The following is an 11,524-nucleotide window of genomic DNA, read 5'->3' on the forward strand; positions in this document are numbered from 1 at the left end:
GGCTTGCTTGCCACTGGGGATGGAGGGAGGGAGGTGGAAATGATGCAGCAAGTGTCAGGGGGAGGGGAATAGAGGAGCAAGTGACAACTGTGCGGCCTTGGGGCAAAGAAGCAGAGCAGGGGCAGAGCCTTGGGAGAAGAGGTGGGGCAAGGGGTGGGTTTTCAGGGGTCCAGTTACCAGCAATTAGGAAGGAGGCAACCCAGTGAATGGTACATGGACTGATTCCCCAGTTTGTCATGCTGACATAGCACAGTAATATCAGGAAAGGGTTTAAGTCTCTCTGACTATCCAGCAAGTGATTCAGGAAAAAGGCCCAGCACCATGTCCCCAGTGATCTCAGCTCAGAGCGCGGTCTGAGAGCCAAAGCAACAGGAGAAAACTTTAGGTTCTTTTATGAGTAAAGAGTCGGAGCAGCCTCTCCCTGATCTGTTTGGTGCTCACCCCATAGATGACAGGATTTAGCATGGGGGGCCCCAAAAGGTACATGTTGGCAATAAGAATATGTAAATGTTGGGGCACATTGTGGCCATATCGGTGCGTGAGGAAGGAGAACAGAGGTGGGATGTAAGACACTAAAATGACACAGAGGTGGGAGACACAGGTCTGAAAAGTCTTGAGCCGGGCGTCCTTTGTGGGGAGGCTGAAGATGGCCCTGAGGATCTGGGTGTAGGACACTGTGATAAAAAACACATCCAGACCAGTCACCAAGATTGCCACAGAGAGGCTGTAGTAACTACTGACACGGATGTCAGTGCAGGCCAGCTTCACCACAGCCATGTGCTCACAGTATGTGTGGGGGATGATGTTGGTTCTGCAATATGGCCACTGCCTCGCCAGGAATAGTAGGGGCAGTATGAGCATGCCACCACGCAGCACCACGGCCAGGCCAATCTTGGCCACCACCGGGTTTGCCAGGATGGTGGAATGTCTCAGGGGATCACAGATGGCCACATAGCGATCGAAAGCCATGGCCACGAGGATCCCAGACCCCGTCACTGAGAAGCAGTGAATGAAGTACATCTGGGTGAGGCAGGCACTGAAATCGATCTCACTGGAATTGAACCAGAAGATGCTCAGCATTTTGGGCAGGATGGACGTGCACAGGACCAGGTCGCTGACAGCCAGCATGCAGAGGAAATAGTACATGGGCCCATGCAGGCTCAGCTCTGTTATCACGATGAACAGGATGGTGAAGTTCCCCAAGACGGCTATGGCGTACATGGCGGAGAAGGGGATGGAGATCCAGACATGGGCAGCCTCCAGGCCGGGAATGCCCAGCAGGATGAAGGTGGAGGGGTTGGTGAAGTCGGTTGTGTTGGAATCTGACATGGAGTCGGGGAGAAGGTGTCCAACTCTGAGGTAGAACGGTGTTTCCTGCACATACCGTACGTTCCCCTGACTTCCTTTATGTGTCCAGAGTCTAGGGTGATGTTCGCAGTACAAATGCCTGGACAGAGAGAGACAATGTTACTATGGGGCACTACATGCACAACTGGAGGCTGTTCTCATGGGTAAAGCAGATTGGTCGCCCTTCACACACTGAAAAATGACATTTTCATTATTCAGATAAATGAATTATGAACAATTGAACCTACTAATGCCAATTCCATATTTTATGGTTCTCCACGCATCAACAATTCCTACACTTCTGGGACTGTTTAATTTAGAGAAGAGAAAAAATAAGGGGGCAAGTGATAGAGGAAGACAAAATAAAAGAATGGAACTGATTAAGACCCAGCTTGACAAAGCCCTGGCTGGGATGATTTAGTTGGTGGGACTAGATGACCCCTGAGGTCCCTTCCAACCCTGATATTCTATGATTCTGTGATTCTCTATTAAAATGGAGAAACAGAAAACAGTTCCCAACCTGTATTATCTATAGACACTTAGTACTTCAAAGGGGCTAATTCTCCAAAGCTGAGGCAAATTATCAGCAAAACTGACTGGGAGGAAAAAATTAGACAAAAAAATGGGAATGAAATTTGGGAGTTCTTCATGGAGAGTATATTAGATAGCTAAAAAGCCTTGATTCTACAGTCAAGAAAGTGGACAACTTTACCTAAAAACTCCATTCAAAGGGAAAGGGAAAATAACTGTTAGAGGGGGAAAAATCAGTATGTAAAATGGGGAAAATGGAATAAAGATAGCAAGCAATGCAAATTGGAAGTTATGAAAATTGATAAGGGCATTGATAAGACATCAGGGAATATCCATGCCTGGCAGGGCTCAGGGTGACAAAAATGAGATTATTGATGTACATTAAGAACAGAAGAAATCCTAGAAAAGGTTTAGACCAATTCCTAGAGAGTGAAAGGAAACTTTTTAATGTAGCTGAAAAGTTAGATGTGTTCATGAAATAGATTTGTTCTGCATTTGGAGATAAGCGGTATGTGGTACTCATATCACACAAGGTGATGAAATACTTTCCAGTCCATCAGCTGTCGGGGAGGCTGTTTAACAGCATTTACAGTAGAACCTTAGAGTGATGAACACCAGAGTTATGCACTGACCGAACAACCACACATCTCACTCAGAACCGGAGGTACGCGATCAGCAGCAGCAGAGCCACAAAAAGGAAAAAACCCACAAAAACAAATTCAGGCCTAATGCTATTCAATGTTTTCATGAACAATCTGGAAGAAAATATAAAATCACTGCAGATAAAATTTGTGGACGTCTCAAAGATTGGCAGAGTGTGTGCAATGAGGAGGCCAGAGCAGGCAGACAGATTTATCAGGAGCATTTGGCAATATTGGCCCATGCAAACTAAATGTTTTAATACAGTCGCATGCAAAGTGATCCTCTTGGAGCAGGGAATGCAGGCCCGACCCATAGACTACAGCAGTGTATCATGGAATGCAGGGAGCCTCAAAAGAATTTAGGGGTCATTGCGAACACCCATCCAGCTCATCGTGAGCTCCCAGTGGGATGCTGTGGCCAAAAGGACTGATGTGATCCTTGGATGCATAAACAGGGGACTGTTCAGTTGGAGCAGAGGAAGGATTTTACCTCTGCATGTGGCATTGGTGAAACCACCTGCGTCCACTTGTGGGGTCCACATTTCAAAAAGGATGTTGAAAAATTGGAGAAAAGAGCCCCCCAAATAAGTGGAGGCTGGAGAAAATGCCGGATAGTAAGAGACCTAAAGAGTCTATTTACCTTATTAAAAAACAACAACAACAACAACAAACAATCAAGAGATACATTCCTGGTTAGAAAAAAAAGCGGTTAATAATTAGCTCTTTAACCTGGCAGAGAAAGGGCAGCGCAAGACACAGGTGGAAATGACAGCCAGATTTTTAGCATTGAGGAACAAACTGCAAAGTGAAGTGGTGAATTCTCCAACTCCTCATGTTTGGAGATGCAGACTGGATGCTTCGTGGGAGATCTGTTTGAGGGCTTGTTTGCACCTGTCTGATGTAGCACTTCAGTGTAGACACCACTTACACAGAGGGCAGGGGTTCTTCCGTCAGCGTAGGTAATCCACCTCCCCGAGAGGGCGTAACTAGGTTGATGAAAGAATTATTTTGTTGACTTCATTCTGTCTAAGCTGGGGTTAGTCTGAAATAGCTTCACCTCTCAGAGGTGTGGATTATTTTGCTGTTGCAAAAAAAGAAAATGCAATATTGGGTTGCAGTAACAGAGACATAGAATGCAAGTCATGGGAGGTGATAGTATTCTTCTACTTGGCATTTATTAGGCCTTCATGCTTTCCAGCAGATAAAAGTCAGGTAACAGCCCCCACTTTAACAGCAATAGCCCTGAAATGCAAGAGGAGGAAGTGGCAGTGTCTGTGCACTAACTCAGACCCTACTCCAAAGGAAGATTTACCTCAGTGGGGCCTGAGAAAAGTATGGGCTAGGGATTCAGAATTTGGTCCTGTGCCAGTCAAATGCCACCTCGGGCTGGAGGCCATCATCTGCAGAGGAACAAAAGAGAGGGAGCTATTTGCACATGATACTGGAGCAAACTCTTCACCTGGGGCAAGGGAACTGGGATGTTTAATGGCTGTGCAGAGTGGAAAGGACCACAGACCTATTCTCCATCCCATCACGCCCATGTTGCACTGAGTTTGTTGAGCTTGTAAGCTCCTCAGCAAAAGATGTGTACCTGTGAATCCTGTGCTGGAACTGTCTTTCCTGGGAATCCATCTCAGGTAGCTGTGCCCCACACCTCTCTGACCAGAGCATCTGCAGCAGCATCCCATGCTGAGAGCTGACACAGGAGTGTGCACCATTTCTAATATAGCTCTGTGCAATCTCACAGGAATTCATTCAGCCTCTAGGGGAGCATCTGAATGTAAACAGGCTGGAGACAAACCTGTCTGTGCTGCTGCATTCTTAATCCATCTTTAGGAGTAAACAGTAATTAAGGGATCTTTCCAAAGGGAGATGAGAACTCTTGGGCTCTGTGCTGAGTCAGAGAGGAATTGGCTGCTCTGTGTATTAGTGTATATTTAAAAACTATAATTGATTAGTAAGAAAATTAGGGATAATGCCTAGATCTCCATAGGGTCTGAAGCCTGAAAATATCCAGGAAGACTGGGATGATAGTAGACAGGCAGATCTGGAGACAGATGACTGAGGGGAGATACTTTCTGCAGGCACACGGGGCTGTCTCTCAGGGATCAATCATTCTCATCAGTAACTATCATCATACTGTGCAACACCTTTCATTGAAGGATCTTCAAAACCCTTATCAAACAAAAGTCCCTATGAACATATCCCCATTATACAGATAGGTAAACTGAGGTTCAGGGAAACATGAATGGGCCAAGGTCACATAGAGAATGAATGGCAGGATGACAGGGAGAACCCAGGAGTCCTGACTTCCCTGCCATAACCACGGTCTCTCCATCACACCAAAAGGGAAATGGACTCTCGCTCTGGCAGGGGCTGTTCATTGGGTGGGATTCAGAGGAAAGGCTGGAAGAGGGAGCCTGAGCCTGAGCCATCCTCTCAAGGTGAATCTGAGGTTTTCAGAACTAGCTGGAGTTTGAGAGCTCCCCGCTCCTGTGAAGTGTGGATTTCGGGACTTCCTTCTTCGAATGCAGACTGTGCCTCCGTCTTATGAATTCCGAAGACAACCTGTGGGAGCAGAGGAGAGACCAGAGGAGAGGGCAGAGAAAAGAGGGCTGTGATGAAGGAAAGAAGGAGCCATCCTGGAGATCGAACAACGGAAACACCCAAAGGAGTTGAAACTCTTGGGTAATTTCTGGGAAGAAATTCAGGCAGTTTTGACAGATGCTAGCAGCCAGGTTTAGTGAGAAAGACCATCAGAAAATAGCAATCTTCTTAAACAGTGCAGGACTTGAGGCAGTGGACCCCTTCACTATCATGTAACTAAGAATTTTTCTGCACTGGCACTTTTGTCTGTAAAATTTTTGTTGGTCAGCAGTGTGAAAAAACATCCCTCTGACTGACAAAAGGGACGGTGTGGACATCGCTATGTAAGCAGGAGAGTCCTCATAACCCCAACAAGGCTGCACCCAGGATTCCTGGGGGGGATCAAACCCCAATCTTGTTGTGGTCACTTAGGACAGGGGCTAGAGTGTCCCCACTCCGGGATGCTCTTTCTGTTCTGAGCAGTTCCAGGACCCACTGTTCATTGCATATTGTTCAGGGAAATAAAATTTATTAAACAATCAATTAAAAAAAACCCGAAAAAACAGAAAAGAGTAAAGTAAAACACGTCACCCCGCTCTGTGGCAGGGGCACACTACATACAGGCATTTCTGGAGTGTAAGGGCAGTGCACGGTCTGTCGCTCGAATGTCCCAGGCCCTGGCTGTGCTGAAGGGTACGTTGGGTCGGACAGTTGCTCTGGTGGTAGACACACATCGTCAGGCTCTCGTTGACAGGAAAGGTAACTCGTCCTCCCTTCTCCCTCCTTGCCATCTGTAGCTCAACTCCATTCTCTCCAAATGTTACCTTCACCTGAGGCACCGTTCCCTCAGGCCGGTGCACCTCTGTAGGTCTGTTCCGAGGATGGAACCCCACAGCCTTCGAGTTTACAAGGCTCCCTGGTGCTCTTCTTTCGATAGCATTAGCTGGTACATTGGCTGACTGAAGCCCATTAAGTAGGCTTGCCCCAGATATCGTCTCTACAAGCACTCAATATCCGTTGGTATTCCCTGGTACCAGCAGCGTTCATGAAGGGAGGAATTGACGTCTTCATCTTCTGCCTACTTTAACATTTCCAGTCTCTCCTGTGCAACCCAGGGGACGACTCTGTCTCTCCGCTTGAGCCAGTACTCTACTCAGCACAGAGTTTTTCTTAGAGTGCTTGTGACTGTTCATTCTCCTGGTTTTTTTTCCTGGCAACAGTAGCTCCTTCAGCTCCCTAATGATGTTCATTCCTAGAATCCCTGTGACTCCTTCTCTCATATGGCTCCCTTAACAAGGTTTGTCAGTCAGGATGAAGATGCATTTTTGTGGCAGTGTCTGGCCCATGTACTCTATGTCTGCTTCAAGGTGTCTCACCGATGGGATTGCCAGTCCATTAACTGCTATTAGGAGTACAAACCATGTGCTATGCATGGTCAGCTCCTTGGCCTTCAAATATTTTGGAAAATGTGACTCAGTAATGGTAGTGACTTCTGAGCCAGTATCTAACAAACATGCCTGCCACTGGAAGCGGCTGTACTTGTGGATGCTCCAGTAAACAAAGCTTTTCCCGGCCTGCCAGGGGCTTACCCTGAACAAGCCGCGAACCAGGTTTGGGAGCCACTGCATTAGGGCAAATACCTAACCACAAAAGAGCTATGGTAATGAACTGACATATATGATAATGAGTTAAAATCATGAATACACTAACCTATAGGAAAAGGATGTAAGATGAGGAAATACAAATAAGGAAAACGGAAAAAAATCCCCTACTGAATATGCATCAAACAGAACAGTGTCAGTGTAACATATTATAGAAGTGGCATCCCAGGCTAGGGCTGGTAGGAGAAAGATGTCATCCTTGGGAGGTGCTAGAATGATGGCCACCGGTGAAGATGAAGAAGGTGATGGTGATGAGGAAGACAATGCTTAACATTTCAGGTTGTTCTACAGGAGAAGGTGTGAATATATGGATGTGTAGATGTACATTCTGTAGTAGTAGAGCCCAGCACTGGATGCAGTCAATTTCACCAATGCCATCTGCAGAGGTAAAATCCTTCCCTTGCTCCAGCTCACCACTTCCCTGTTTATGCATCCAAGGATAACGTCAGTCCTTTTGCCACAGCATCACTCAGGAAGCTCACGATGAGTTGGTTCTCCACACTGATCCCTAAACACTTCGCAGTTCACTGCGTTCCATAATACAGTTCCCTAGTCGGGGGGTTGGGCCTGTATTCCCTGTTCTAAGAGGATCACTTTGTATTCGTCTGTATTAAAACATTTTATTTGCATGCGCCCAGCTCACCAAATTTCCAGATCAATCAGTGTGCCTGCCCTGGCCTCCTCACTGTAACCAATCTGCCAATTTTTGGGTCGTGCACAAATTTTATCTGCAGTTATTTTATATTTGTTTCCAGATCATTGGTGAATATATTGAATAACATTGGGCCAAGAACTGATCCCGCAGAACTCAACTAGAAAAAACCACTTTCTCTGTCAATGACCCATTGACAACTTCTTTCTGAGATCTGTGACTTGGCCTGATTTTAGTCCATATAACATGTACTTTACTGATATTGTAGAACATTTTTTTTCCAGAATGTTTTCCCCTACTAAATCAAATGCCTCAGAGAAATCAAAGATTTCTATATCTGCATGGCTCCCTTGGTCATCCAAACGTTTACTCTCATTACAGGATGAAATCAGGCTCATTTGACAAGAAGAGTTTTCCATAAACCATCTTGTTGAGTAGCATTAATTATATTCCTAGTCTTTTTCTGGAACTAATCCCATACCCACTTTTTCATTGTTTGATAAGTGTTTAAATTTTTTAAAACTTTCCCTGTATCTTTTTGATAGTTTACATTTATTTATTGTCCTTTATTTAACACAGTACTGTCCTTTTCGAAAAGGACCTGGGGATTACAGTGGATGAGAAACTGGATATGAGTCAGCATCGTGCCCTTGTTGCTAAGAAGGCTAACGTCATATTGGGCTGCATTAGTAGGATCATTGCCAGCAGATCGAGGGAAGTGATTATTCCCCTCTATTCAGCGCTGGAGTATTGCATCCAATTTGGGGTACCCCAATGCAGAGAGGATGTGGGCAAACTGGAGAATATGCAACAAAGGGCAATGAAAATTATTAGGGGGCTGAAGCACATGACTTATGAAGAGAGGCTGAGGGAATTGGGCTTATTTAGTCTGCAGAAGAGAAGAGTGAGGGGGGATTTGATAGCAGCCTTCAACTACTTGAAGGGGGGCTCCAAAGAGGATGGAGGTCGGCTGTTCTCAGTGGTGGCAGATGACAGAACAATAAACAATGGACTCAAGTTGCAGTGGGGGAGGTTTAGGTTGGACATAAGGAAACACTATTTCACTAGGACGGTGGTGAAGCACTGGAATGGGTTACCTAGGGAGGTGGTGGAATCTCCATCCTTAGAGGTCTTTAAGGCCTGACTTGACGAAGCCCTGGCTGGGATGATTTAGTTGGGGATTGGTCCTGCTTTGAGCAGGGGGTTGGACTAGATACCTCCTGAGGTCTCTTCCAACCCTGAGATTCTATGATTCTATGATTTCCCATTTTTTTTTGGCTCTGTTGCTGCCTGACTGCATAATTCTGGTACTGAATGAGGTGTGTGGTTGATTGGTCACTTTGTAACCTGGTGGTCATAACTGTAACATTAGATGCTGTATAACATCCTCATTGATTGCTAATGGACTGGAAATGCCAAACAAAAAATACAACTCATTTTTCTGCAACATTATCAAATTTCCTTTGTCTCTTGACAATTTGGTCTAAAACATTTCCATTATTTCCTCCTTAATAGCCTCCTTTTTTGTGATCCATAGCCTGGCCAAGTATGGATTTTTCCCTGATGTCTTTAATGTCCCTTTTCATTTTCATAAAGTGCAATTTGAATTGCTTGCTATCTGTATTCCTTCCCCCCCATTCGTTATACATTGTTGCCTCCTCCCTGCAGTTGCTGCCTTCACTTTGCCGCTGGATGGGATTTTTAGCAAAGGTTGTCCACACTCTTGATTTATCATTGCTTTTTAGCTATGTAATAAAGTCTTCTTAAGGAACTCCCAAGTTTCATTCCCATTTTTCTGTCTGAATTTTTCCTCCCCATCAGTTTTGCTGACAATTTGCCTCAGCTCTGAGAAATTAGCCTTTTGAAGCACCATCTTGCTGTGTGGTGAGTGGGTTCAGCCAGTTTCGATGAATACTGCTTTCACAATCAGCACTTCTTCGTGGTAAAAACAACAAGGAGTCCTATGGTACCTTAAAGACTAACAAATTTTGGGGGGCATAAGCTTTCGTGGGCTGGAGCCCACCTTCATCTGACAAAGTGGGTTCCAGGCCATGAAAGCTTACGCCCAAATAATTGTGTTAGTCTTTAAGGTGCCACAGGGACTCCTTGGGGGTTTTGCTGAAACAGATTAACACAGCTACTCTTCTGAAAGGACCTAAATCCCAAGGACAGAGACCTGCCCCCCATGTTCCTCAGGCCAATGGAACTTTCTACCCTGAGTGTAAAGCTCATTTATGCATCAGTTAAAGTAGACCTTTCCCAGGAGACAGGCCCATGAGAATTAAATCCCATGGGAATTAAGGATGACTCCCAACCCGCCCCACCTTCTGCTCCAACTGCCAGGTGCACTTCTTTAATCAGCCTTCTCTAGCATAAGCACAGGGCTGTGTGGACATCGGAAACCCACAAATCCTTTCAAAACAAACACTCCATGCGCCTTTCTTCCCCTGAAGAGCTCTGTGTAAGCTTGGAACCTTGTCACTTTTATCAACAGATATTGGTCCAATAAAAGGACTCCCCTTATCCACCTTGTCTCTCCAGTTGTTAGTCACATCTCCGGAAGGCACTTGGCTACTACAGTGGTGAAGGTGGGACAAGACAACGAAGAGACTAGAACAGAATTCCAGATATGTGATTCTCAGCGCCCACCCTCAGACCCTAAGCCTGCCCCTCTCTGAGCCCTCCCGGCCAAGAAACAACCTGCCCATCAGGGAGCCCTTCACATGCCCCAGCTCTGTGCTTCCTCCACTATTGCCCAGAGCAGCAGGAAGGGTCTGGAGGGTCTCTGTGCCATGTCACAGGAGTGCTGGTCAGGGAGGTTGATAGCCACCATTTTGGTTCTGACCCCATAGATGAAGGGACCAACAGATATTTGTGGCTACAATATTGTGCACAAAGCGATGGGTGAGAATGGAGAAAAACGCATGTGCAAGGCACTAGGATGATGTGATGATTGTGTCTGCACAAGCCAGTTTCACCAATGGCATGAACTCACAATACGTGTGTTGGCCCAGTGACATGGCCCCCCTCATCTCAATATCCAGCCCTATCTTGGCTATGCCCCAATTGGTCAGGACAGCCGAGTGTGGCAGCGGGTTACAGATTGCGACATAGTGATCAAAAGCCATGGCCAGGATAAACCCAGACTCTGTGGTAGTAAGTGAGTGAATCAAAAAAATCTGGGCCAGGCAAGCGTTGGTGTGAATGGCCCGGTCCCTGAACCAGAAAATGCAGAGGGTTTTGGGCAGGGTGGTGGTGGAGACGACCAGGTCGGTGAGCGCCAGCATGGAAAGGAAAAGGTACATGGGCTCATGGAGGCTCGTCTCGGTCTTGATAACAGACAGGAGGAGGCTGTTCCCCAGGAGGGACAGAATGTAAATGGAGCAGAAGAAAATGGAGATCCAGACGTGCGCCACCTCCAGCCCTGGGTTGCCGAGGAGGATGAAGGTGGAGGGGTGGGGCATGGTCCAGTTGGAAGCTGCTATAGTGGGGCTGGTTGGGTCTGTTCTGTTCCTCAACACGGCTGCTTCCTGCCCCTGTAACTAACCATTAAAACAATCATTAACCATCTAATGGGAACATGACAAGGTGGCATTTTCTCAGCATTAGTTCTTCATCTATCCTGTGCTAATGCCACATGAAGAGTGAGTCACAAACAGCTTACTCTTGGCTCCTGAACTGTAGCAATTCAAAGCTCTGTTTCGTTGTCTGTGCACTATTCTCATTAGATGCACTATGAACTGTCCATGAAAAATCTGCCTGAAAATATCAAGCCCGGTCCTGAGCTGGGATAAACGGGCAGACAGCCGTTCGATTTTACCCATTTAAAGCAGCTGGAGCTCTGTCCCATGGCAGCCAGCTGAAAGAGAGACCTGATTCGAACCGTTCTAATTCACTGTGCATTGCCTCCGCTTGGGAGGGGTGAATACCTGCGGCGGGGAGGGAAGGGAAAGGGATGTGAGGATAACCCTTCAGGCGGGTATTGGGTTTGGGTGGCTCAGCCTGCATTATTGTGGCACAATAGTGGCAGGAATCTCAGCAGAGAGGACGGGGTGGAGCAGGCCCGGGAGGCTCAGCTGCACTCTGGGCCCTGAGAGGCAGCAAGG

At 46.5% G+C, this 11,524-nt stretch overlaps 1 protein-coding gene across 1 annotated transcript; it reads right to left on the reverse strand.

Moving 5' to 3' along the window:
* Nucleotides 1-381: 381 nt before the first annotated feature.
* Nucleotides 382-1,329, reverse strand: LOC120388801 (olfactory receptor 52N2-like). The gene has a single exon (XM_039510888.1). The coding sequence runs from the start codon at nucleotides 1,327-1,329 to the stop codon at nucleotides 382-384; it is 948 nt and encodes a 315-aa protein (XP_039366822.1).
* Nucleotides 1,330-11,524: the final 10,195 nt, after the last annotated feature.

Source organism: Mauremys reevesii, linkage group 1, assembly GCF_016161935.1.
Source record: "Mauremys reevesii isolate NIE-2019 linkage group 1, ASM1616193v1, whole genome shotgun sequence".
NCBI classification, from domain to species: Eukaryota; Metazoa; Chordata; order Testudines; family Geoemydidae; genus Mauremys; species Mauremys reevesii.

Coding starts and splice junctions, on each gene's coding strand:
- LOC120388801 (XM_039510888.1), bottom strand. CDS start 1,329: ATGTCAGATTCCAACACAACCGACTTCACCAACCCCTCCACCTTCATC.